Source organism: Anopheles ziemanni, chromosome 2, assembly GCF_943734765.1.
Source record: "Anopheles ziemanni chromosome 2, idAnoZiCoDA_A2_x.2, whole genome shotgun sequence".
Taxonomy (NCBI): domain Eukaryota; kingdom Metazoa; phylum Arthropoda; class Insecta; order Diptera; family Culicidae; genus Anopheles; species Anopheles ziemanni.
In genome coordinates, this window is record NC_080705.1 from 94,372,097 (window position 1) to 94,398,578 (window position 26,482).

Genomic DNA, 26,482 nt, shown 5'->3' on the forward strand with positions numbered 1-26,482 from the left:
CGGAGATAATGTATACAAATGTCAATCGGGATTTCCACATCCAAGTACATTTCACATTCAGACAGACCCATTCGCGTGGCGGAACTCGCAAATGCTACGAATATTGGATTTTGGGGAACGGAGATAATTGGAATTTCCACTTCAAATCCCCTCCTCCAGTGTACATAAGCATGGCAGATCAGCATGGATAGAAGGAAGGCATAGCAAATGAGCGATAGAAAAATCGGTATCCACAATCAAAAGAAATCCATCATCCGTAGTATAAAATGGATGCTTCGCAGATGTCGAATAGCGGGTTCCGAGCTCGATTATCCAAAAGTGGTAAAAACGAAGAAGAGGAACTATAATTTACCAGTGCAATTTCTAGAGCTCAGAGGTTCGCCTGTGGAAAGAAACATCTTCAATTAGACACACTTCTTTCAACCACAAGGTACTCGTCTGTCTGTATCTGATAGCAAACCCGCTTTTCGGTTACCAAAACGACTTACGTTGCTCATTTCTCGAGGCTTTTTCGAAGACTTGGCATCGATCTTCATTGCGCAGAGGTAATAGATATCAGCTGAATAAATACAAACTTAGAGCTGAACCAATGATTTGAACGACTCGTTTGCAGGTTTGTGATTGAAATTCGATCGCTTTGGAAACGCCATAGATTTGGTTAAAGCATCCACAACCACACTTCCGGTGGATGGCGGTTTTGCTGGAGTGTTTTGTCGCACGATTGCGTCATAATACTCCTCCCTATTGCCACCCACGACGAATCGTAGGCCACGTCCAACGCGAAAGTAAAGTGAAAAAAAAAACGAACTGGCGTCCGTCGGGCTATTTGAGTAGTTTTCCCGCTTTTATGGTTCAGTCCGCCGATGGGATTACGTAGTTGCGTATCGATCGATTTATTTTCACATTTCCCTCCTTGGTTGATGACGGTGTTCCACCGGCAAAGAAGGAGACCGCTCCCCGTTTACTCCCTATCTGCTGCGATGCATAGCCAAATTGTGCCATTTTCATCCGATCGTGCCTCAAAATGGCTATGGTTTGTGGAAGCCTTACAATGCACACATGGAGGGGCCGACTTGGGCAGGAATGGTAGAGGATTTACTTTTGGGGCAAAGCGGCAAACGATGCCTAAATACGTTGTACCGTAATCTACCGACACGCATGAGCTCCGTTAGCGCTTTACCAGACACCAAAATGCCACAGCGAGAAAGCGAATCCAGCTGAGGAAAAACTATTTTTGTCGTTCGTGCGTGAGCGACGCGTTTTCCTCCCGCAACGGCACCGAACGGGGAATGTTCAGAATTGGCTGATGAAACAGTGGAAGGAAACGTGTACCGCAATTCTTGGGAAATGCCGGATGTGAATGATAAAGCAAACAATATTGGATCGGTAGTAAAATGTAAGATAAGCGATATCAGATGGGAAAGAAACCAGCGAGTTCAAATGTGTACGCAAGTTGCATTCAATTAACGAACTTCTTAAAAAAATGGAAAAACACGATTTCGCCGAAGTACACACACACAGACACGGCGTGTGTACCTGGGAAGGAAAAGGAGACGGTTTCTTTAACGTCATCCTGTGGATTGTCTCTTGGGAAAACGGAACTTCTTTCTCTTTCCACCGTGAGTTTCGCTCTCCTTGCTCTGTTCATTGCACGCCCTTTTCTCCCGATTTTGCGGTCCTTTTTATTTCACTCCGGAATATACCTCCGGTACTGTCAGGCGCCGGCTTCACAAAACACGTGGCGTTCTCATTGACAAGAAGTACGGTACTCGAAACGTAAGAACCTCCTCCCGAAGTATTTTTTTGGTCTACACGAGTAACGTAACCGGTTATTAGGCATCGATTATTGTTGAATAATGTATGTATTAGTCCAGTCCCTTACATATGGCTGGAACATGATATTAACTCTTCTTTCCGGCTGCTGTCTGCTTTACCTTTCTTGGGCGAGATTTCTCTTCCCGTTTTTTTTTGCTGAATTCGTTGTTTCGGCAACACCCCGGCGTCCGGTAGATCTTCCACGCTGGCGATTTTCACTGCTTCTTGTGCCTGCACTTTACACTTTTCTACGCTTGTAGGAACCGGTCGAAATCACCGTCCGGTGTACCAAACCCGTCCGCGGTGCCGATAGAACTCGATCTGTGGATCACGGATTCGGAGACGAATTTCTCAAAATTACTCTTTCTAACGTTTGCGTTGGCGCACGAACGAGATGGAAGATTTCCGCGCGTACATTTGAGTATGTTAGTATGCGTAAGCTCGATGAAGTACCATGTACATTTGAACGCTGTCAAAGTGAAAATGACAAACCCTGTCAAAATTGTTGCGAATCTTTCGAAATTTTTCAAATTTTTTATCGGTCACACTCTTTTTCTCTTTCACTGCAAAATGTTGTCAATGAAATGTTGCAATTTATGTATTTTAATTGTATTTATTTGCATCAACACGCAAAGAACCATAACAGACCAGTCCGGGGAATTGCACGTAAGATGTGAATGGAATGGATTCAACACGGTTGGGTAATTTCTCTACTTAATATATTCATCCAGGACTATATCGTCTGACCCTCCAACCATGTCCGTCCATAAGGTTTCAAGAGTATCAGAATGTTTCGAAAATAAGAGAATTCCTAATGCCATTAGAATAAACAGAACCCACAGTAGTGATGAAAATGGCAAACCTGTGCGAGATTTCTTCTTCTCTCCTCCAGCTTCAATCGTTTCGGACTCTTTCTGGTCCGAGTTTGAAGGATTTTCACTGCTGTCTTGTTTTCGCTTGCGCTTCCCTTTATCCGACTTTATATCGTCGGTGGAGTTTCCCTCAGCCGAAGCTTTTTCCTCCTTTACCTGCTCGATAGCCAACTGTGCCGCCTTTTGTTGCTCCTGCCGCTGGTTGATCCTGGCTTCCACCACTTTTTTTTCAACTTGCTTCATAAAATGCACCGCTCGCTTAGCCGCGTTGAGACAATCGTTATTGTCACTGCATAATCCGACCATATTCTTGAACTCTACATGCAGTGGGTTGTTTTGCAAATCCAGATATTTGAGATTTTTCAATCGGCCGAACGTCAGGGGCAGTCTTGTGATTTGATTGCTGTATAAATCCAACCGACGTAGGTTGGTAAGAAGCCCAAAATCGTCGCATATCGAAGTTATTCGATTCTTCGATAGGTCCAACACTGTCAGCTGGATAAGATCTGCAAAGTTACTCTTGAAGGATACGATAAATTATACATCCACAAGTACCTTACACAATCATACTCACTTTTATTTCTGTAATTCGGTTGTTCGACAAGTCCAACACAGTGGCACGTCGAAGATTTTTCTGAAAGAAAAGTGTACGGTGTACAGTGCCGGTGGGCTCATGCAACAGCTAAGAAGGATTTCCTCTTCTGTTGTTGTTTGTTACTTACGATTTCATCGACCGGAATGTCGGAAACATTCATCAAGCTGAGATCAAGAACATTATCGGTTAAACGATCGCGTACGTTAATCTTTTCTTTATTGTCCACGGTGTGCGGCGACATTGTTTATGTTCTTTATCAGCAGCACTGGTTCACAATTGTGTGTTGGAGAAAAAAAACAGTTTTAAATGACACATCGTTGCACAATGCTAACCGTTTAAACCGGTTCATATGACGTTCCTGGAACACAAAGTCAAGGTTTATATGTAGCAGAGAATAAAGAAAATTAAATTTAGAATTTTTCGGTTTATTGTAAAAAATATTAGCTCATTAGTTATTTACAGTTTTGTTGTGATCTGTTCACCGTGAGCATTGCCGTTTGAAGCTGGACATGATTTTTTGATGAAATTCATATCTTTGCTAATTTTTAGAAAATAAGTCGGTATTTTTCCGCGTCCCTTCACAAAAATTTGTCCACGGTAATCACACTGGTATCCGTAGCTTTCCAAAACTTCTGCACTATCCTTCGTGACTTGTATCCTGCCCGGTTTCCCGGTCGAGTCCATCCTTGACGCCATGTTCACCGCATTGCCCCAGATATCATAAAGCGGCTTGCTCGAGCCGACAACACCAGCCATGACTTTACCGTGGGAAATTCCGACTCGCAGCAAACCCGGGCTGGTTTGTTTAAAATTTTCGTTACTGAAATCACGCAACACTCGCATCAGTTCCAGCGCAAACTCAGCCATTACGATCGTAACATTGTTGCTCTGTCGACAGCTGCTCGAATTGCTTCTGGTACTCGTACTCGCCTTGTTGGTTGCCTCCAGCGAAGTTCGCGGATTAAGACTTCGGCGGCCGTTAGTCATGAGAGAAGTTCGCGTCATGCCAGATACCGAGCGATATCCGCTGAGCGACGAGGATGAATCGCATCGTCCCGGATCAAGTCCACATGCGGCCATGTACGTCCAGCCGGCGACCTTGATTTTCTCCACCTTAAGGTACCCATCGAAGTACTGCAATCGCTCATCGAAATCGCAGATGATTTCGTTCAAAACCTTCAGCACGCTCTTCTCATTCTCTACCGAGATGTCCGTGTTCACTTCCATGTTCGTAATGGTCGCGAACATAACCGCCACGTTCTCGTATTCCTCGTTGTAGAACTCATTTTTCAGTTGGCGGTTTATGTATATCTCGGCCACGTGCGTCGGTAGAATGTTTTCCACCAGAATTTTGTTCGTCTGCTTCGTTACTTCGGCTTCCTCTTTCTGCTTTAATAGCTGCTGCTTCCAGCTGAAAGTAAAACCAAACTGTGCATTGTCTTGAAGCGTTAGATTTTTTTTTTATCACTCACTTGTAATCTGTCCGAGCGATGTATTCTGATTGTCGATCGATCCAATGAAATATTATCACAATGAACAGGATAAGCATCAAATGAGATGCCTTCGGATCTAGGCCTGGGTTCATGCTAGCACTGCTATCGAAAAAGTAATACAGCTCGTCAAAAATGGCCCAGCAGTAGAACAAGAAAATCATCAAACCAACACAAGCCTTCAGGAGAAAATGAATCCGAAGAAACAGGAACGCCATGCCGATTGCCAATGTCAGGCATTGTGTAACGGACTGAAAAAGGTTGCAAAAAGAGAGTAAAATACCAAGAAACATCCCCTAAATAGCTTAACATCCCTTTCCTTACCCAAGGATTTGTGCAGAACCTCTTGTCCACCACTTCACGTGTCGCTCTTCCCGCCTGGAATAAACTGGTAGTGTTATCGCTGAAAGCAGGGATTTCACCCGCCTCGATCTGCTCCAGAAGATCATAATTACACTCGATGAGATACATCAGCGAACACACGACTAACAGGGCGATCGTGATAAGGTAGATCACAGTGCGAATGATGAAGTTGCTCATGATATCGTTGGAAAAGTCATAGAATACCCGCATGACTTTTGATTGGGGTTTTCTCACGCGCAGCAGATCGTCGATCGAGTACGGTGTGTAGACATCCCAAACCTTTTTGAACCAGGTAATGGGAATGAAGGCGAGCAGCAGTGCTCCAGAGAAACCATTCAGAAACCAGAAGTAAGCGCCAGACGCATCGTTCAGTATTTGTATCAACAGTATGCAAACGAACACGATAAAGCTCATCAACACGCTGTACTTGAGCATCAGGTCCGGTTCCCGTAAGTACGATAGTTCCCAACGTTTGTTTTCAAAGCACATGAAAAATGGGGACATATTATCCAGACGATTTGTATCCACTTCATTGTTTCGTGGTTCAGAGCTGTCATTACGAGATACTTCCGGGGCTCTAGCAGGTTCGTGAGACGGTTCTTGAATGTAACTTTTGTAGGACGAGAAGAGTTTGTTGAACCTGTGTAGTCAAAAAATGGTCGACATGTATAAATGCTGTTGAGATGCTATGCTCGACACAAAACATACTGAAACCTTCCGATAGGCATCCTCTCTAGTTCGTAGGCCATTTCAACGTTAGTTAGTTTCATGATCTCCCGAAACTGTTCCATTGAATTTTGCATAAAATTTCTCGTGACTAGGCTGCGTTCTTTCTTGATGGTTTTCCGCTTGACACCGCTGGACATCCGACTGCTTGGACCCGGTTCTTGAACGGTAAAAAACTGCACCAAAAACTGAGAGTTATGGACTTTTTTTTCTTGTTTCACTTCGTGAACTTACCGAACCGTCATCGTAGCCAGGTTGTGGTACAATTAGGAACGTTTGAATGTTATGTTTCACTAGCACAGGATCTTCCTTGGCTTGCGGTGTTCCTTCTTCGAAAATGTATTCTCCGTCAAGCAGCTCCAGTGTTTGCATTGTTACGTGAACTTTCCTGTGGTAGAAAATATTTTAAATTAAATTGTTATAAACAGATAAACAGTAGAGTTACCCTGCCTCGCCGGTAGATTCCATCTTGTTGGCAATAATGACGTCCTTAGACCAGATATCATACTGCCACTTGCAAGCTCCAATCACTCCAGAGATGATGCTTCCACTGTGGATTCCAATACGCATGTCGATGTTAAGATCGCGCGACATTCGCACATCTCTTATGTCCTTGATCATACGCAGGCCCAGATTAACGCAGCTTTTTGCGTGGTACTTGTTCCGCACGGGAACTCCCGACACGCAGTAGTAACAGTCGCCCAGAAACTTAATTCGAAGCACGTTGAACTCCTTTGACGCGTCGTCGAACTTGACGAACAGCTCATGCAGAACGTCCACCAATGTTCGTACGGGTAGCTGTGTCGTCATGTGCGTATAGTTGACTACGTCGGCGTACAAGATCGTTACGTTGGTGTATTTCTGAACATATAGTTTACTGTCGAAGGGGGTTATTTGCTATTTATTTTACATTTGATCATCAATACTCACTTGATCGATCGCCATTGCGTCCCCGTTCGGAAGAGGCTGCAAAAAAGAGTGATATGAATTTGTACTATCATAGCAACTGAAGGCTACTATATTGCCATACTTATGTGCGTTAATCGTCTGGTTAGCGTTGTGCTGATCGTGGCGTATCTTTTCTATCATCGCCCGAATATCTTTTTCCATCAGCTCAGCTGTGTGTTCGGGCAAAATGCTCAGTAGAAGCTCTTTCTACAGTTGATGCAAAAAGAACAAGCCAAGTGTATTGCCTTTCCGAAGGATGACGAACCACCTAATTTACCTCTTGATTGCGAGCAAATTTAAGCAAAAGATTTCCCTCCACCAGCTCCCGTCTGTCGAGAAACGTGCGTCTTATGGCCACCTCATTGATCAGCCGAAAGTAGAGCCCGAACAGGTTTAGACAGATGAAATAAATCAGCTCAGTTATCACCTTCAACGCTGTATTCTCCTCTAGCCGATAAGTGATTAGCGTCATCACGATCAGGTAGCACACGGACGTCGTACTACCCAGTATGATCCCATGGATATTCTCACTAAGCGGTAGGAAGATGTAAATGGCCAGGATTGTGTGGCTTGCGTAGGATGGTCTCAATGGAGGATTTATAAACGTTACCACAGCATGGTACAGAGGGATCGTTAGATCGGTAACGATCATCGTAATAACGGCAATGCTGGATGAAACGTAGGGTACCCAGGGTCGAGCTTTCACTAGTCCTTCCTTGAACGCGGCAAACAACGATATCCAGACGATAAGTATACCGAAGGTGTAACAGATAAGATCTGGGTGTATGGCGGCCGTGGGATGCTGAAATGAACCGACAACGTCACATGAAAGCAAACTAATAAACAGTATTGTCTGGTGTGAAATATTCAAAATACGAAAGCGATTCCATCTAGTAGGTTAGTAAACAACAAGAGGAATCCCCACAGGTAGCGTGGCGTTCTTTATCGCTGATAAATTGTACACATCAACATCAAACGATGTATGAAGCACCCAATCGCCCGCTTCCGAAGTGAGCAACACATTAGCTCAGCACAGTAGTTGTGTCAGCGTCAGCGTTATCACCATCAATTAAAATTATTGTCATCCTCCCTGAACGATGATATGTTCGGGAAGAATGGGAGGCACACAGGAGCATAGATTTTTTGTTTTTGGTTCCCATCGCGCGGAATAATTGACGGGAGATAAATCGATTTCAAATGAGTGCGCACCTCCCCCCTCCTCGAGATCCTCCTCGAGCCAAAGATGGTGGACTGAATCTTGGGATGATTTCGGTCAGAGATGGCGCCACCGTGGGGATTACTGGTAAAAATTGTGACAGACTCACCTGCTTTCCAGTGACAATGACGATCACATGCGATATACTGACGAACGTTTGCAGCACCACAAAGATGGACAGGTAGCTTCGCTGTACCCGCTCCATATACTTGAGATAGAAGGTTTCCAGGCCAAGATTGACACATTCTCGCTGAAAAAGTGTGGCCAGTCACAAAGGATTGGATAGTTTAAAGCGACCGACATGACACCATCGGGTTGGACTCTTACCCTCAGAAATCCTAGTTCCCATTTCTTGAGCGCTATATAATCCCCCTCACTTTCATGCGACTGATCGTTCCCATTACCATCGGTCCTACAGATATCACTTTCTTCGGGCGGATAAACGTTCGCTTCGGATGCCGCCTCACCCGCCATCTGTTAGCTGGCTCTGTGTGTTTCGCCTGCACACGGTCACGGTAAACACGGGTTTGGAGTATGTTTGTCGGCTAAGCTCCAAGTTTATTGATTTTACTCATTACATCTCTTTGTTTTTTACCACTCACGGCGTGGTTGCACACATTTCGGATTCATTTCCAGATGTCCCTACCACTTGATATTCCTTTTGAAAAACTACGTTTAATATAGAGCGGAATTCGAGGAACGTTCGGCGCTAACGAGCGACAATCGGAAACTAATCAATAACCGGACAACGATAAGGCGGTCCACCGGTACGACGATGCCTGTTGAAATGGGACTGAAAATTGCCACTTAAAAAGTATCATACAAGACGACGCGCGAAGATAACGCGCTCCCTTGGCGGCTACATGCGCTACATGTATGCGGACACATTGCCTTCGATCGATTGTACACCTGTTGGCGTTTGCCTGCACAAAGACCACACCACGTTCGGTATCGCTTAAGTGCTGGCAAACTTTTCTTAAGAGGATGCCTGGCCCCTGGATCAAACACACAAACAGATCGGTTTACTTAAATGTTTGTACGTTTATTAAATCATTCTTTTATCCCGAATAACTCTTCTTTGCGTCCTGCGTGAAGCTGAAGTCCTTCGTGCCTGAGAGATAAAACAAAAAAGGAAAAATAAGAAGGGCGTGTGAAACTAAAGGTTCCGTAGAGAAGTGATATTGATGTTCTAGAATCGTTTGGTGTTGGCTAAAACCTACAAGAAGGACGTTATCATCCACCGCGGAGGAAGGCGTCGAGTAGGTTGGTTCCCTTAAGTCACTGGAGTTCGTGTAGCACCAAGCTTGGAACAGCGGGTCGTATCTATCCCATCCTTCTACGTATTGTTACTTCCGGGAATGGTCGGTCAGTTGGCTAGTGTTGTTAGTTTGAGTCGTTGATTGATCTATCGATCATTTTCACCATTAAATACTACTCGCTTATAATCTATTTTACCGACATTAAAAGGTAATGAAATGGGTTAGCACAGTTTTGCTCGGCGAAGGACGAAGGGAACAGCACAGGGCAGAGGGGAAACACCGACATGTTTTATGGATCTAAAGGCTAGTATTAGTATTTAGTATTGTTTCGTTTGTTTGCTTGTTGCTGTGGCACATTTGTCATTTTGTTTGTAAGGTTGTTGAGTAGGTTCGCTAGCGTTTGGTTGTTCAACTCTACTCTTGGCGAGGGAGAGGAGCCGTATCGTAACGTGCCGTTTGGCGACTTATGGTTCCAAGTGCGCACGCTTGAAGCAGCCCGATGGCAGTGAGCTCGCGATCAACTCGATATTCTTAACCTCGAGCCGCAGCTCGTCCAGCTCCTTTTGATAGCCCCGGATATTCTGGTTCTGGATGTTCTTCGCCTCTGTCAGGCTGTTCAATCGTTTGGTAAGCTGAGCGTCTTCCAGCTCCTTTTCGGCGGCACTAAGACGACGTTCTGAAGGAAGAAAACAGGGCGACATTCAAATAGATTTAACGAATCATGGTCAGCTTTTGCTGGACCGGAAAACCTACCCAAGTCATCCAAACTATTTACGTCAATTTCACGCAAATTGTTCAACTCGGTCATGATGAGGTTAACTTCCTTCATCGCTTTGTCGACCTGCGATGTAGCCTCGTTCGAGTTGCGTTTTGCCTGGCCTACTCTTTCCTTTGCTTCGTTCGTTAGGTTTAGATCCTTACGGATCTGTGCCTCTCGTTCTTCCAAACGATTGTCCGTTTTTGCCAGCCGTCCATTCAGTTGATCAGCTTCATGGTGCAGATCGCGGGCAGTGTTCTTGGTCGCGTTGGCACGCTTTTTGATATTCTCAGCAAGCTAGAAAAAAGTACAGATTAAGCTTAGTTCGACCGATATGTCTTCGCTTCTGGTATGTACTTACCTTCGATGCTTCCTCGGCATATTTGTCCTGGGCGTCTTGAGCATTTTTTCGTGCATCCTCTGCATTGCGGCTAGCAGCATTCAGCGCCTAGAAAGCAAATAGTAGGGGTTTTGATCAAGCTATTCTGTTTTATCGGTCGTGATTTCCACTGCCCTACCTCTTCAGCGCGTTGGAGCAGATCGCGGGAGTTTGCAATTTGACGTTCGATGTTTGGTACCAGATTCAATGCATCTTCCGCTCGCTTAGACGATTCCTCGACCTGGTTCTTGAATCCCGCCAGCGTGTGGTACGTGTAGTTTGCCTTCCTCAACGTACCATCCCCTTCTGCGACCGCCTTCTCGGCCAGCTCTTTAGCGTACTGCAGCTGCTTGAGTGCATCCACCGCGTCGTCTTTCTGTACCTGTGCCCTGAAGAAAGTGAAATTGATTGATATAAAGACACACACAGTAAGGGGAACGCACGTGGGATTGATTGCTTACCTAGCGTACAGCGTTTCCGCTAACTCAATATTTGCCTCGACACTGTCGAGTAGTTTCGCGTTGTCGTGTATCTTGCTGGTCAGATCATCGGCAATGCGGTCGGCCTCTCGATTGTAAGCGCTTGCTTCCTTCTTGATCTGATTGATGTCGATGTTCGGTGGTGCCGTTCGATTGACGGTGGCGAACAGAGTCAGCGCCTCGTCGTTTACTTCGCGCGCCCTCGTTAGTGCCTGTTCGGTCAGCTTCGATACAGTGCTTAGCTTCTCCCGGGCCTGTGCAATCTCGCCGGAAATGGTCGTATCCAGTTCCTTGGTGATGTTCGCCTGCTGGTTAAACATGTCATTTGCCTTTTTCAACGCTTCCGATGCCTTCTTGTGTGCCTCTTGCGCTTGCTTCATGTTGGCATCGGCTTCCGCTTTGAAGCGGTCCGCGTATTGACGAGCCTCACGCGAAATGCCACTGATCTGGTTCGTCTGATTGCCGAGGTGGCCTGAGATTTCCTTTGCGCGGGCCAGTGCCGTATTGCCCTCGGTTTGCAGTAGCTCGACGGCGCCGTCCAGTTGACGACGCGCATCCTGAATTTTGGTGTTCGCTAGAGTCGCATTGTAGCCTCCCTTGCTGATCTTATGATTCGTTACCTCCTGCGATTGGTCGGCGTTGTCCAGCAGCTTCTGTACCTCCTGCAGCCTGCTCTCTAGTTCGCGCAAAATCTCATTTAGCGTCTTCTCGCCTCCTCCCGATCCACTTTTCGCGTCCTGTACGAGAATTTCGATCTTCTCCTGCACGGCGTACAGCTTTCCGGCAAACTCGCTGTCGTCGATCACGATCGGTTTTGACTGGATGTCCTGCAAGATCTGATTCAGCTCTGCCAGCTTAGCACGGTGGGCGTTTGCGGCATCCTGCACCAGGTTGTAACACGCAGGACAATCCAGACAACCCTGGTGGCGATCGTACTTGTTCTCCTTGCACCGATCGCACCGGCGACCCTCGACATTCTCATTGCACGGACACTGACCGTACTGGTTGCACTGCGAACCCTTCGAACCGCTTGGATCGCACTCGCAAGGGTGACAACCTTCTTCCGAGAAGCCGTAGTGTGCGGCAGCGCATTTGTCACACTTCTTGCCAACCACACCCGGCTTGCAGAAACACTCACCCGTGAAGGTGTCGCAAGACGAGTTGAAACTGCCTACCGGGTCGCAGTTGCAGCTTTCGCACCCATTGCCCGACACGATGTTCCAGTAGCCGTTCTTACACTCATTGCACGTCCTGCCAATCACGTTCGGTTTGCAGTGGCAGTTGCCATTGATCTGGTCGCAGATCGAGATACCCTTTTCCGTTTGCTCCGTCCCGCGAGGATAACAGCTACATTCCTCGCAATTTCCGTGCGGTTCGGCCAGCGGATCGCCAAAGTGTCCTGTCGGGAGAAGAATTAATATTTGTTGCTAAATGAGTCCTCTTTCTTCACACGGTGCTGTGTATACCAGGGCCACAGTTTGCACTTTCTCCTACTGCAACGATCAGTAGGAAAAGGTAGAGAACAAACCAACTGCTTCTCATGTCTACTGAGACGCTACTCGGGGCGGAGGTTCCAGTTAACCTTCACCACACACTTTATCATTCGCTATCTTATCGCCAATGCCCCTTGATATCGGCGGGGTGTTGCCATTGAATTACAAAACACTAACGGTCCAATATTGTGTATATCTTAAGGGGACACATTGACCCCCAAGGAAAAAGTTTTGTCGCTTGTAAAACAAGAAGCTCAGATTCCGTCAGTCTGATGAAATGAATAATATCTTTTGAAAAATTTTACTTGAAATATTTTAAATGCCACTGGTGAAACCCCAGTACGTTTAGTGTTCAAAACGTCGATTGAATCACGTATTGTTGGTATGTTACATCATTTTTTGTTTACCTGGCAAACACTGGTCACAGTGAGGTCCGGCCGTGTTGTGGATACACTTGAGACACTCGCCCGTCGTACGGTTGCAGTTACCAACGGCATTCGGGTCGACGTTTCCATTGCAATCGCACTGCTGACACATCCGCACGGAGCCAAACACTCCAGTCGGATCACCGTAGTATCCATCGGAACAGAGTTCGCATCGTGATCCTAAACAAAAGTGAAAAAATAAGACATGTGGTTAGTGTGTGACTGATTTCTTGTTCGTTTTGTTGAAGCAATTTCTTCCTACCGAAGTAACCAACGGGACACTCCAGACACATTACTGTATCGCCGGCCATCTGCATGCAAGCACCGTTGTTGGGACACGGACACCGTTTGCAGTCATAAGGCGTCCCGCCGAGCGCATTGCCATAGTATCCCTTCGCGCACTGATCGCACGTGTCCCCGGCCGTATTGTGCTGGCAGATACACCGTCCCGTCTCGGAGTCGCAGATTTCCGCGTGTTTGTTACAATCGCACGGGACGCACGGCATGAAGGGGCCTCCACGGGCCGGATTGTGACGGTACCCGGGGGCGCAAGACTCACAGAACTGGCCGAGGTACCCTTCCGGGCAGGTACACTGTTCGATCCAGGTCGCTGGCCGGCCGGCCGCTCCTCGATGGGCCGTCTGCAGCTCGACGTCATCCAGCACCGCCTCACCGTGGTTACTGTAGATGGCACGGATCTTGATGGCCGTCAGGTTGCTCAGGATGGACATGAAACCACGCGCCGAGTTCGAAGGGTTCCAGAGGTACTCGGGATTCTCGTGCAGCCGGAAGGCGAACTCGCGCGATTCCTCGCTCGGCATGCCCTGGTTCTGGGCGAAGATAGGCAGCGAGATGCTGCTGTTGCCACTCTGCAGCACGACATCGTACGCACCGACCTCGACCCGTGGCTGACCGACGATTTGCAGCCGGAACTTGAACAACCGGTTGTAGGACGCTCGCTGATCGCCGAGGAATCGGTCCGGGGCGAGGAAGTAAACCGTGCGGTGGCCGTTTGCACCGACTCCGATCGATTGGCTGTGCGAGTTGTACTTCACGTCCACCGGCACGCCGCTGTCCGTCACTGCCGTCCACTTTTCCTTGTGCTTGTTGAAGTTGGAAGTCGTCGACACGATCGAGTACCCGTTCGCGCTCGTACACTCCAGCGTATGGCCGTAGCAGAAGCACGGCGTGCAGCCAAACTTGTTCTCCGCATCCAGGTTGAAGTATCCCAGCCGACATTCGCGACAGTGGCGTCCCTCGACGTTCTCCTTGCACGAACAGACACCGGTCACCGGGTCACAGGAAGGGGTGTTGTCATGGGATCCGCGCACATCGCAGTTGCACGGTTGGCAACCGTGCGGTCCGAAGTTGAAGAAGTTCGCATCACATCGATCACACTTCTCGCCCGTTACGCCCGGCTTGCACTGACACTTGCCCTCCGCATTACACTGCAATGACCTCGAGCCGACCGAATCGCAGCCGCAGTTGATGCAGTAGCCATCCTCGCGCATGAAGAAGTTCTCCTTGCATCGCTCGCAGTTCGGTCCGTCCCGATTCGCACCGCAATCGATACAGTGGCCCCCGTGGCCGGTCAGGTTGTACAGATGCCGATCGAAGAAGCACTTGGTAGAGTACCCGTTGCAGTTGCAAGCTATTGGAGATTGGAGGTATACGAAAAGAGAGAGGCCCGTTAGATTTTATCAAGGGTTGGTTTGTTAGGTTTAACACTTTCGTCGGTGAATCCACGTTTGATTGATTGGACGAATCTCCGTAGAGGAGCCTTACAGTTCACGTAGTACCGCGCTCGTGGCAGGGAAGTGGCTTTCCGTTCACGATCGGGGTAGTACACCAACAACGGTTGCACCGTTCCGCTCGCCAGCAGCAGCAGTAACGCCACCAGCAAAAGGCACACGGTAGAACGTCTCATCGTCGGCCAGGCTGGTCCGTCCGGCTGCTAGTTCGAAACGCGAATGTCGGAATGTGTTGGAAATGCGGTCCGTTTTTCGACAAACTGCACAACCAGGCTGGTCCGGACCATACTGCCATACTTGGAAGTGTTTTTTTTTGTTATTGCGTTCTGAGGGAAAGGACCAGTTCCCGAAGGAAGACTGCGAGCACTTTCTGCAATGATATGTGCTGCACATAAAAGGAAACCTGTCTCCTTGGGCTGTGTGTTCCGTCGCGTAAGAGTGAGTATTGATTTGACCACTAACGGTAACTGTCCATCGACGGTAGCACAGTGGTCCAAGATGTTTTTGAAATCGTTTAAGAAACCGTTGGATCGTATTACATTCGAATACGAAGAAAAACAGCGGTATGTATACAATTAAAATGCTTACTTCGCCTTTTCATCAATCATTAAATCATTAAATTGGTGATTTTGGATTTAGCAAACCTAATCGGTGTTGAGAAACACTGCATTCGATTTGATCGTTCGAAATGGCTCCACTGCCGGTACTTACGTTTACATTCGTGTACATTTTTGGACGTGGCTCGGCCCCACGGCGCGTCGTTATAGAACGGCAGGCAGCGGTCGCAGTCGGGCCCGTCGGTGTAGTGCATGCACTTGCAGACCCGTGTCCGGTGGCCGTCCAGTCCGGTGCTGGTCGTGCACTCGCTCGCATGTCCGTTGCACTTGCAGCGCGCTCCCACGGCGATGTCCGCGATGGCGTAGAAGTACGACTTGAGCACCTGCTCGTCACCGAAAACCTCGTCACCGAACGTGTTCAGACGGTCCAGTGTGATGCGGATGTCGGTGGCCGTCACCCACTGCTGCAGCTCCAGGTGGTGATCGAAGTTGATGGCGGACGGGCGGCCCTCGAGCGACGAGAACGCGATATTACCGTCCCGGAGGGGCGAAATGTCACTGTACTCGCTGGTGCAGAGCGCCCGAGACTCGTCTTCGCCGTTCATGACGGAGGTCGAGTCCGGCAGACCGTACGTATCCCGGCAGGTGGCGCTGTAGTACTGGTACGGGGTCCACGGCCCGTTCGGTGTTACCCGCTTGTAGATCGCGAACGATTCCGGGCGCGGCGAGTGGAACACGATGCGAATGTAGGTGATGTCGAAGGACTTGCCCAGCTTGAGCGTCAGGTTGACCTGGTTCGGGTACTGGACACCCTCGAACATCGTCTCCGACTGCCACCAGGTCGGTCGGTTCGGATCGTGGAAGTCGGTAAGGTAGTGGGGCGAATGCTGGCCCCGCTCGCACACGTCGCAGCTCTTGCGGTTCGAGTAACCCGTCTGGACGCAGAAATTCGTCCCATTCTGTTCCTCGCCACACGTGTTCGTCGCTTCCACCTGCAGCTGATAGGCGGCATTCTCAAACTCCGGAATACAACGCTGAAGGGAGAGACGATTCAAAGAAAACGAATCAGCAATCAACATCTACAATAATTCTGCTAAACGTAAGCACAGCATTCCAGCTTCCAAACCATATATACACACACACACACACACACACACACACACACACACACACAAACAGAGCAGAACAAGTGTCATGGTGCTCGAAGAATCATATGTAAAGACGGCCAACTTTCTTATCATGGCTAGCAGCAGAAAGGACGGTTTAAAATAGCTGATAAAGTCGCTTCCGGAGAGACGGTTCAGAACCCCTCCATTCTACCCTAAGTGCTCAAACATTGTTTCCGAACGCTTGTTGATAATACGGGTTCAGTTCTCACGAAGCAAATGGCGACGAAGGGGAGCTATTAGGATGTACCTCTTATTATATTGTGGGCCGGCAAGTGTGTCTCCCCGTTTCTCATTACAGATAGAGCAGGCCGTGTTGTGCTAATTGTGCTTGAGATCTCTACAATTGTTGCTAATTGAAATATGTGCATCATGCTCTCTAGTTAAGTGGTTCCCCGTCGAGAAGAAGCTGTGGCTTCCTGCGATTTGTGATTTGGATCTACATCGCTCAAGAGGACTTCAACTTGGACTACTTTGCCATTGAAACGGGAAACGAGTGACCCGTACACTAAATATGCTAAAACGAGGATCACGAACGCTTCCCGTTGCCTTGTATGAGATTAACCCTTACTTCCTTACTGTCCTCTCTGTAAATTTTTGAATGAATTCTTCTTCAAATGAAGTGTATTAGCTATTTCTTAATCGGTACGTTTTTTATTCGATTAGCTCTGTTACGAAAACGTGTAAGATGTGATAAGCCAAACCCTCTTCAAATATGCTGCCGCAAGGTTTTCTGAACGACTTATTTCTGAGATGATCTTTAACCTAGCTGTTCGGTCTATCTACGACCACCCTTTGGCTCTTGGCGACCACGAAAGGGTCTTCTTTTGTGACAAGATTCGAAAATGACGCGATGGAGCTCTTTTCATATTTGTTAGAATCATTTGTTAAGATTTTGTATGCATACCTGTGGCCTTCCGTATGGGTCGACACATTCCAGCGGTGGTAAATAGTGTGTGTTCTCATTGGCACTTGTCGTCGTTGGTGATGAAATAACGAATAAAAGGGTAGCGGTGGCCAACAGACCCCACGTCCGAGGACACCTTCTTCTACTGGGCGACATCTTTGGCACTAAACGTGGTAATCTTAATACGGGGGACTATTTCCGCTTACTACTCCACCTCGACACTGGTCACTTTTTCACCGTCCACCTTTGGTACTATCTGAACAACTATGAAACACTATTCGAGCGTTCTATGTTCACTATTTCTCTTTCAATTCACTTCTAATCGCAAAGCACGCGGACATCCGGACACATACGCGATTGAGTTCCGCTTCCGGGCAACGGATGCCCCCAAACGCGCCCTGTCTCAGCGCGCTACGAGACGAGATTCTTGGGATGGCGGCACATTGCTCGAACTCGAACCCGAGCTCCAGCACGTCTTATCTGCAACTGGCAAAGTCACGGACCGTTTCCTACTTAGCGCTCTGAGAAGAAACAGAAAATGTGGTACAGATCTTGGAAGAGGAGAGTGGAAGACTTTCGGAGAAGATAGAGAGAAGGCGCATTATAAAAAAGTTGGGGAGAAGAGTGACCTAAGAAAACTAATTCAAGATACTGGCGGAGCGCCATAGCTACTAAAGTTAGAATATATAATCAGGCACAGCTGATAGGAACAATTATCAATTTTGAAGATCATTTTTGGCAGATTTCTTGTACAGCCTCCAACATGATATCACTCCCTCGCTCAGTTGTTCACGTGCAGGATAAACAAACCTCCCCTCGGTTGGCTGTACACGCCCAAAGCAAATGTTGATTTTGCCGCGGAGGCAACTTCCATCCGGCCGGCTAGGCAGAGATCATCGCCGAAAGCGATCTGCTCGGATCGTCGTAAAAGAAAACCATCTGGTGGGAGCAGAGTGCCGGAATGTAAACAACATTCGCTCATCGACAGCAGCCGCCAATGCTTGCATCAGAGGATCTTGCCACGGTCAGAATGTTGGGCCCAAGACACGACCAAACTCACGGAAGATGATTTTACACACATCTGCCAGAGTTGCTGCGGGAAAAATAAGTCATGATTTCATCATTCTCACACACGTTCATGATCGGTGTGTTGTGCACTCCCGACTCAATGGCGACTACGTTTGGATGAAGCATAATTTTGTAGCGACTTCCTTATCGTGTTCATTGTATTTAAGACTTGAACAGCGTTTTTTTCATTTATAACTCTATGTTACAAATATTCCAATACATTCATTGTTTAAAAGGAAAAAGAAGCAATTTATGGTCAGTCCAATATGCCCCATACTACGCTATGTTGCAACTTATCCCATTCTTCTTTCCATGGTGCGAGTACTTTGCGAACCTCCCCTTGCAATCACGGTGCACCACCAACCAACCAACCATTGGAGCGTTGATGATATGTTTTTTGTCGGCTAAATATTTGCCTTTTGATGGCGTCATCAGAGTTCCTGCTAAAGCACACGACCGCCCAGCCATCGCGTTGCGGACATTTTTCGAGGTGAAGTGAAGGGAGGGGGGGGGGGGGGGTCTATTTGAGGATTTGAGTGAAGAGAGAAAAAGCGTATAGTTTATAATGTTTCGAGTGTCTTTTCACCCTCCGCGATGGCGCAAATATGCATGTTCTCCGGTTGCATCGGGTCCCCGAGCCAAGCTATTCGTTTCTTGGCTGCTTCGTTATAAGCGCAGCAGTTTCCTACCATCAGCTTTTCTGGAAGCAAGCTCCCCATAACTACGACGACAAAATTGCCCATCTTATACGGTGAATCGTGCTTTGTTGGAAAACGGTGGAAAAGGTCTCCCTCACTCCCTGTTTCTCCTACTCGAAACCCTTACGCCGTCGCGAGCGAAAAGTTCTGTCGCTTATGGAATCATGCATACTGTGACCCGACATAAACTCCTTAGAGGATGGAAACTTATGTGTACATCGAGCAGGAAACTCTTTCGTTACATTCCTCCCGCCTTTCATCTTTATCTCTTTCACGTTGTTCTTCCTCGTTTTAATATTATTGCCAGTGTAAAGTAAAAATACAGCCCCATTCGCTGTAGCACACAACTGTTGGCTTATCGGTCGGCTGATAGTAATTCACAGCAGCAGCACATGAATCGAGAACCGGAACAACACAAGTACCAGAAACGGGCACGAAATGATAGGGCTGTCTTGAGAGCAATTTCACTTTCGACCGTCGACACATGTTTTCGTACAGCTTTGGCTAGGTGCTTCTGCTTTCGCATAGCATGGAAGGGTAGCAGATGTAACACTGGTTATTTTAAATTTCGTTTGCACATTTTCCGCACATGGCATGACATACTTTGTTTTTTAATTCCGAAAAGCAAATTCGTTGTTTTCACCACGTTGAACATATTCTTGGTATCTAGTAGTCACAGGACGTTCTGTTAGACAGCCAGTTAGAAAATTAGTCGAGCATATAACATACTGAAATGGAAAACACCATGGATCCGGCGAATCGTTGTATGAAGTTTCCCTACACTTTTACGGCGAAGGTGGTGCAGTTTCCGCTGCAACACTACTTGAAAACACAGTGGATTTGGCGATACTACTTCGTGGCGTTTGGAATGTCGGTTCCACTCTTCTACAAACTACACCAACTGGCGAACGATCCTGCAAACCAGGAAAATTGGGCTGAAACGAAGAGGAAGCATCATAGATCTCACCAATAGAGGGAATTCCACCTACATCGAGAAGGTAGCGGAACTGAACCGGGTACTTCAATAAAACTTTGTTGCGCTAGAATCGGTTTGAACTTTTCTTCTGTTTCGTGTCGTTCGTGGTGAAAAGTTGTGACCGAAGATCTGTTGCGAGAGGAAATGGGTTACAAATTTTACATCTTACACTAACACACACACATATGCACACTCTTGATGCGATGGTAGCAACACATGGTATCTGGAGAACCAAAGAAAAGGTGCGGCATGGGGGGAACGCATCTGAACGAAGACGAAGGAATAAGAGGAAAGCACATTCCGTAGGGCCTGAAGAAAAATCTCTGCAGCATCACGAGCAGAGATCACACATTTCCACATTGTTTGGCATTGGGTTTGTGGCACTCCCTCCGATGGGATTTCCTTCCGCATACGTTTTCTAATGCTACCAAAGATCAATTTTAGCATTCAGCGAACGATACTCCCGAGTGCAGATGAAACCCGAGTAGGTACGAGGGGGGAGACGCGATACGAACCGTAGGAAAACAACAGGTATGGTGGGGAAAAAGGGAACGGTGCTTCCTCTCCCGAAGCAGCACCGTACACACAGGCCGCGACAAACACTCCACCAGACGATCGAGCGCGATCGACGGTCGACGGCGAAGAAACGTCAAATCCGTACGAAATCTCGAATGCAACTAAATATGCTGCTGCTTCTGCTATAGGTAAAGCTGCTGGTAGGGTAAAGGCTCGAGAATATATTCGTGTCTCCTATGCTCAGCTTAGTCATGGTGTGCGTTTGTGCGGGTGTGTGTGTGGGTTGTAATATCTGAATGTTATTTTTATTCCACCCTGTAAGATCGCATGCTCGCTGAAACTCACACAAGTCTAACCCCGCGCTGTCATTTGAATATGCTACAGACGGGCGAAGAAAAGCGAGGTATACACTGGACCAGCGATCGTACGTGACGGTCGAAGAGCATCGAAAGTGATAGTTATGTTGCGGAAAGTGATGCTGAAATGTGTTGTTCAGCCGGCTGAATATCACCATAAAACGGCTGTACGATGAACAAAATATGATGTCATTTTACTTTATTAATTTGATGCTTAACATCCCTAATAACATTACTTTTCATCGTACATTTACGTCTGCAAATGTTACGAGAAGTTAGCAGCAAATGACTGTTGTAGCTTGCGTGTGTGTGGGTGTACAAACCATACACAAACAGAAGTGCATCGATGCACTGATCGGCGTGATGATCATTGCATTCGAAGTGACTCATAGCAAGAATGAAGACTTGCTTGTATGCAAGCTGAGATTACGATTTTTTAAGCAAGAAACTTGTAGAAGATTAATTCCCAAACATTGTGTATTTCTTATGAGTGTTTCGGATGTATCGAAAATTAATTTCCAACTATTCACATTGTTTTCATCAAAATTGATTTAAAAACGACCAACACCGAATATTCTATTGTGATAAATTTCTGAAAATTATCTAGTTGACATCTGGCAGACTCCTTTGGAGCATGCCAATAAATACACATCGAAAAGTGGTGGTGCACACGAAGACCATGTGGGAATGCGCTCGCTAAGCATTCAAAGCATATGATCGAGTTTCGAAAAAACAGCAAAACGCTCGACTTAGGACTGTTGTGCCGTCTTCGGAAGTGTCGTTTTGGCCACGTTGGCCAATTTCCGATCGTTTGGATCGTCCAGGTCGGACTCGATGATACACTCATCGCTGGAGGTTTTGCTGATGGTGATGACGGGAATCTGCTCGATCCAGTCCGCCGTCGTTTGCTCGGCAGCTTTGCCCGCCATCCGCAGGTTGTGTATCCGGCGCCGTTCGGCCTGTGCCGCCATCCGGAAGCGCTCCGCCGTCGATGGCCGCGTTCGCTCGAACTTTTTCCTTCCGTACTCGTCGTCCGTAGCTTCGCTTGCCTTTGAGTTCGTTCCACGGCCCATTTGTTCCACGGCGCTCCGATCGAACCGGAAAACATCCGAGTCTTGGCCGGCGCGGTTCGGTTTTCCTACCGCCCGGTGCTTTTCGTTGACAGTGACTGTTCCCATGGGTGGAGGCGAAACGAGAACCGGCGGAGCGGCGGCGAGTGTATGCGTTGGGCCCACGCTGGACTCGCCCCCTTCCACGTGCTCCTTTTGGAGCGCTTTCTTCATCATGCGCTGAAGCAGCTCCTTGCGTTTGGTGGTGGAATTTTCCGAGTCGGTTGCGTTGTCCGTGGTGGACTGAAGGCGCAGCTGGGTGGAGTCGAGCACCTTGTGCCACGAGCTGGACAGTCCGTTGATGCCGGCCATGTCCGTGCCGGGCGTCTGCTGATGGGTACTGGTCGCTATCTTGAACATTTTCCGGCGTTCCTCCGTGCGCTCCTTGCGAAGCTGGAGCTTCAGGTCCTGGTTGGCCTCCCGCAGCGAGCCGGTCAGTGACAGCAAATAGTAGATGATCAGTATGAGCAGCACCAGCAGCGGGATGACGGCCGCCGGCGAGACGATATACTTGGTCACCATTTCCGGCACGATGCGCTCGGTGGCGTTCGTCAGCAGATGGTAGATGCGGTTGGAGTTGGAAAAGGGGCCACAGTGCCAGGAGGGTTCGAGGAACACGATCGCGTAGCTTACGGGCAGCACGCAGAGGAAGAGCATTGTCAGCAGCAGGGCGAAGTAGAAGTTGTTGGAGCGCGATGCACGGAAGACGACCTCGTGTGGCACGTTGCAGGTCAGCACCGTCCAGGAGCGCAGATAGAGGATGATCACCAGCTTGGCGATGTTAAGCACGGCCAGCCCGGGCGAGAAGAACATCCCCATCCACACCATGCCCTGGTTGTTCACGAGATGCAGAATGTTTTCCGCAATCTTAAAGTCTCCGTACTGAAACGAAGCCAATCGATCGGATGTAATACCATTATTTTTAACTTTACGCTGACACTTACTTTGGGGAACTTCTTCTCCAAGTCCCAACACCAGCACCCGTTCATGAAGCGCACAAAAAGCGCGCGGCAGAAATCCAAGATCAATGTGGACACAATGGTAACGATCTATGAAAGGAGAAATAAAAGATTATGGTGAACAGGCCCAAACTTTAACTTCCCTTCCTTAGCTCACGACCTACCAAATCCATTACGGTAAGCTTTGCCAGCTCTTGTCCAAACATGGTTTCCCAGCAAAGGGTACGTATGTCCGCGTTTCGGTACTTGCTGTCCTGAGCGTCCAATGTTGGCGTGCTAGCCGGCGTACACAGCAAATGATAGCACTTCTCGGGCGTTTCAGTTGAGGCGCTTGTTTCAAAACTCTGGTTAACATCATCATCTGTCCCCGGCGAAGTAGGGTTCTCGATTGTCCACCCGGGGGTCGTAGGCAGTGTGCCTTTTTGTGTCTGTTCCGTTTCGGGCGAAATATCCTCAAAATGGGGCGTACTAGTTTGAATTGCTTCCGTAGTGTAAAGTGTGCTGTATGTTTCCGTAGACGTTGAATTAGGCACTGATTGCTCCTCCGTCGATATCTCGGCCGTCATTTGACCTTCGATCGTCGTCCAAACGCTTGTATATCCTTCCGTTGTTGTATGCTCAAGTGTACGAGGATTGTCGGTGGTGGACGGACGAAGCCCCAGAGCTTCCTCTGAGGTCAGAAATTGGTTGGCCTCGTACTCCAGAAGCTCTTCTTGGCTGTCGGTAATTTCTTTCGCTGCATCCACTTCCTCCGAGGAGTAGTAGTATGTTTCGAGGAACTTGTCGTACCTGCCGGTAACGAATTTGTACACCTCGGTGTAGGTCATCGTCTGGAACTCTTCCGTCGTGAGCTCCCCCGTCTGTTGTTGGGTTGTACTTGGAACCGGTGTTGAGGTGAGCTCCTGCGAATCCGTCGAAAATCCGCTCCCAGCGTCGTAGATGGCTTCCCGTTTGTTGATGGGAACTCCACCGAGGTCATCGTTCGGTAGGAATCGTCTGCGATACTCTTCATCATCACTTTCGTCGTATCCATGCTGCGATGCGTGGTACTGAGTGGTGGAGATCGTGGCCGTCGATGGGTTAAACGATGTTCCAAAATCGTTCGTCGTAAGCGCTGCACTTGAGTTGAACAGCTCCGGCATGGCGGTAGTGGACAGATTCGTTAGTAAAAGGGTTGTCAGCACGGTTACGGTGGTGCCCTGCGAAGTGTTCGGACAATTCGTCGGTACACGGAAGCAGCTACTCCCGTTGGCCAGCAGAGTGGCTGGACCGTAACCGGATCGAGTGAGGTTCGCTATCATTTCGGCAGCAAACGAACCATCCGTAAGGTAGCTGGAAACGTTCCATCTTGATCCTTCCTGCGGGACGAAACACTGGCTTGCGGAGGAGGTGAAGTTAAGCGGTTTCATCCTACGCAATTCCGTTGTCATGTGTGCGATTTTATCGAAAAGAGCGAAAATGAGCGAATAGAGATTTAACATGTTCAGTACCATGATGCGAGCTAGTTGGATACGAAGTTGTTTCCTCGGGTGGTAGTACTCCATTATGCCGAGCGCTTCGAATATCATCGGGAAGAAGAAGGAGATGAGCGACATGACAATAGTGGTTTCATTCCGTCGCCACCAGGAATCGGAATCCTTAAAATCCATCGAGTTCCTCACCACCTGTATCACCTTGTACGCCGAAACTACCAGCAATCCCAGTATCAGGAAGTTTACCAATATCCGTAAGAGTATAATTTTCCAACTGTAGAAAAAGATGGGGAGAGGGGGGTATCACTGGATCAACATATCACTGAAACTTCTAATTATCAGAGCTTACTTTCGTGTATCCTTCTTTTTTTCGGCCTCCTCGAGCAGCGCCTCCTTGAAGCCGAGAATAATCGATGCCATACGATTCTGTGCCGTTTCCATGTGTCCTATCATGTAGTCCCAGCCGGTGAACAGTTTCCACGAGAAAACGTACTCATCATCCTTAGATGAGAGCTTCGACATACGGGAATTTTCTGCCATCCTACAATTCGGAAAAAGGAACTATGCTCAGTATTGAATAAATTCTACGAACGAGTGGGAATACTTTTTCAGTGTCGCCACAAAACTGTAGATGTACACGACGAGTCCCGTGAAGAAATAAGCCAAAGGAAGGTTGTAGCCCCACGCGATAGCACCGGAAAATGTTGAGTAGTATCTAGAAGAGAAAACTTAAATGTACGTTCCTGTTCGACACTACCATTGAAGTCACTTTCGCCTTTCGCCCCCTGAATGCGTGCCGATGAAGCCAAACGAAGGCTGGTCGCAATTGTCCTATCGGCATCGTCCCCCTTACCCGTAAAACAAGGGCGAATACTTGAGGTGGCCCTCGAACTCCCAGATCGTGCTAAAGTTCCGTGTCAGTGTACGCTCCTGCTGGGACATACTCTTCCGGATGTCACACTTGGCCTTCTCCGGATCGACGTAAATCTCCTCCGGCACCATAATGAACACGACCAGCATCACCGAAATGACCACGTTCACCCAGAAAAGCCAGCGCAGGAAGGTGAAGTAGGAGGCCACCACCGAACCGAAGTGCGATTCAATTTCCTTAATACGCGACTCCCACGGTATTAGGTAGGTTACGAGATTGGCCATCTCGCGGAGCAGTTGTTGCCATTTCTGTAAGGGATTTTGGAGATAGAAAATTTGTATTCAAGGAAAAATCGTTCATTATTGGCTCTTGGTTGGGCTATTTGTTCCAAGCACGCTTACCGTTGTAAGAAAAATGTTAAACTGTGCCATCAAACTGCGGGCCGTGCGAGACGTGAAATGCTCCTGCAGAGCTCCCTCGTGGCGCGTGATGTAGCTCTTGGCCTGCTGGACCAGCTTCAGCTTCCGCTTCATGCTGATCGGCTGCAGCTTGACCGTCTGCAGTACCTCCTTGTGCAGCCGGATCGTGTCGAACAGCTTATCCTGCCTTCCGGTCGCCTCGTCGCGTGCCCCGCCCAGCGAATGCTCATCTCCGGGCAGCGTAATCCCCGTTTCCCCGGAGCTGGTCGTGTACACACTCGAACGTCGTCTGCCACCGCCGCCACCTCCAACACCGTCCGGGAGACCCATCATCTGGCTGATCGGACTCGACGCTCGCCGGTGTCCCTTGTAGCCGGCGCGCTTTTTCTTCACACTTGCTTTCCGCTGGATGATCGCGTTCAGACTGGCCGAGTAGTCCTCATCGTCGTCCGTATCGCAACGGGCACCGACCACGAGCGCCGCCGGATCCCTAGTCGGGCGGCCGGAAACGACCGAAAAGCACAGGCACATTAGCAAGATCGAACAATTAAGATAGCGTCAGTCAGCGGACCAGTCTCTTACCCGCCAAAGAACGAACCGCCCGACCCCACCACGTCAGGTGATTTCATAACGTTTCCGGTTCGGGTCGCCGGCAGCACTTTCACTGTACGCTTCTTCGGCTCGTTCGGCTTTGCCAGCGTCCCCGGCGGGTTACTGCCAGCAGCTTCCGGCAGCACAGACGCGCTGCCATCGCTTGCCGGTGCGTAAAACGGTCCCCGTGGGACGGATCCTGCAGCCGCCGGATGTTGCTCGCTGCTCAAAACTTCGCCCTCCTCCTCG

The 26,482-nt window shown here is 48.3% G+C and overlaps 4 protein-coding genes across 4 annotated transcripts; all 4 read right to left on the reverse strand.

Moving 5' to 3' along the window:
* Positions 1-2,523: 2,523 nt before the first annotated feature.
* LOC131281070 (leucine-rich repeat-containing protein 59) lies at positions 2,524-3,552 on the reverse strand. The gene is made up of 3 exons (XM_058310323.1): positions 3,410-3,552; positions 3,262-3,321; positions 2,524-3,206 (listed from the first exon to the last, which is right to left on the reverse strand). The coding sequence occupies exons 1-3, from the start codon at positions 3,521-3,523 to the stop codon at positions 2,526-2,528; spliced, it is 855 nt and encodes a 284-aa protein (XP_058166306.1). The 5' UTR covers positions 3,524-3,552; the 3' UTR covers positions 2,524-2,525.
* Positions 3,553-3,738: 186 nt separating this feature from the next.
* Positions 3,739-8,499, reverse strand: LOC131281577 (adenylyl cyclase X E). Its single transcript, XM_058310919.1, has 11 exons — positions 8,353-8,499; positions 8,135-8,275; positions 7,087-7,611; positions 6,892-7,016; positions 6,792-6,827; positions 6,307-6,738; positions 6,096-6,249; positions 5,844-6,037; positions 5,097-5,775; positions 4,755-5,023; positions 3,739-4,693 (listed from the first exon to the last, which is right to left on the reverse strand). The coding sequence occupies exons 1-11, from the start codon at positions 8,497-8,499 to the stop codon at positions 3,739-3,741; spliced, it is 3,657 nt and encodes a 1,218-aa protein (XP_058166902.1).
* Positions 8,500-9,077: 578 nt separating this feature from the next.
* LOC131294822 (laminin subunit gamma-1) lies at positions 9,078-17,354 on the reverse strand. The gene is made up of 9 exons (XM_058322868.1): positions 17,199-17,354; positions 15,280-16,159; positions 13,080-14,468; positions 12,800-12,997; positions 10,882-12,298; positions 10,560-10,809; positions 10,403-10,489; positions 10,038-10,338; positions 9,078-9,960 (listed from the first exon to the last, which is right to left on the reverse strand). The coding sequence occupies exons 1-9, from the start codon at positions 17,352-17,354 to the stop codon at positions 9,749-9,751; spliced, it is 4,890 nt and encodes a 1,629-aa protein (XP_058178851.1). The 3' UTR covers positions 9,078-9,748.
* Positions 17,355-21,561: 4,207 nt separating this feature from the next.
* Positions 21,562-26,271, reverse strand: LOC131294823 (transmembrane channel-like protein). Its single transcript, XM_058322869.1, has 8 exons — positions 26,225-26,271; positions 25,625-26,132; positions 25,206-25,531; positions 24,957-25,067; positions 24,702-24,893; positions 23,045-24,626; positions 22,866-22,970; positions 21,562-22,803 (listed from the first exon to the last, which is right to left on the reverse strand). The coding sequence occupies exons 1-8, from the start codon at positions 26,269-26,271 to the stop codon at positions 21,562-21,564; spliced, it is 4,113 nt and encodes a 1,370-aa protein (XP_058178852.1).
* Between the last annotated feature and the right edge of the window lie 211 nt (positions 26,272-26,482).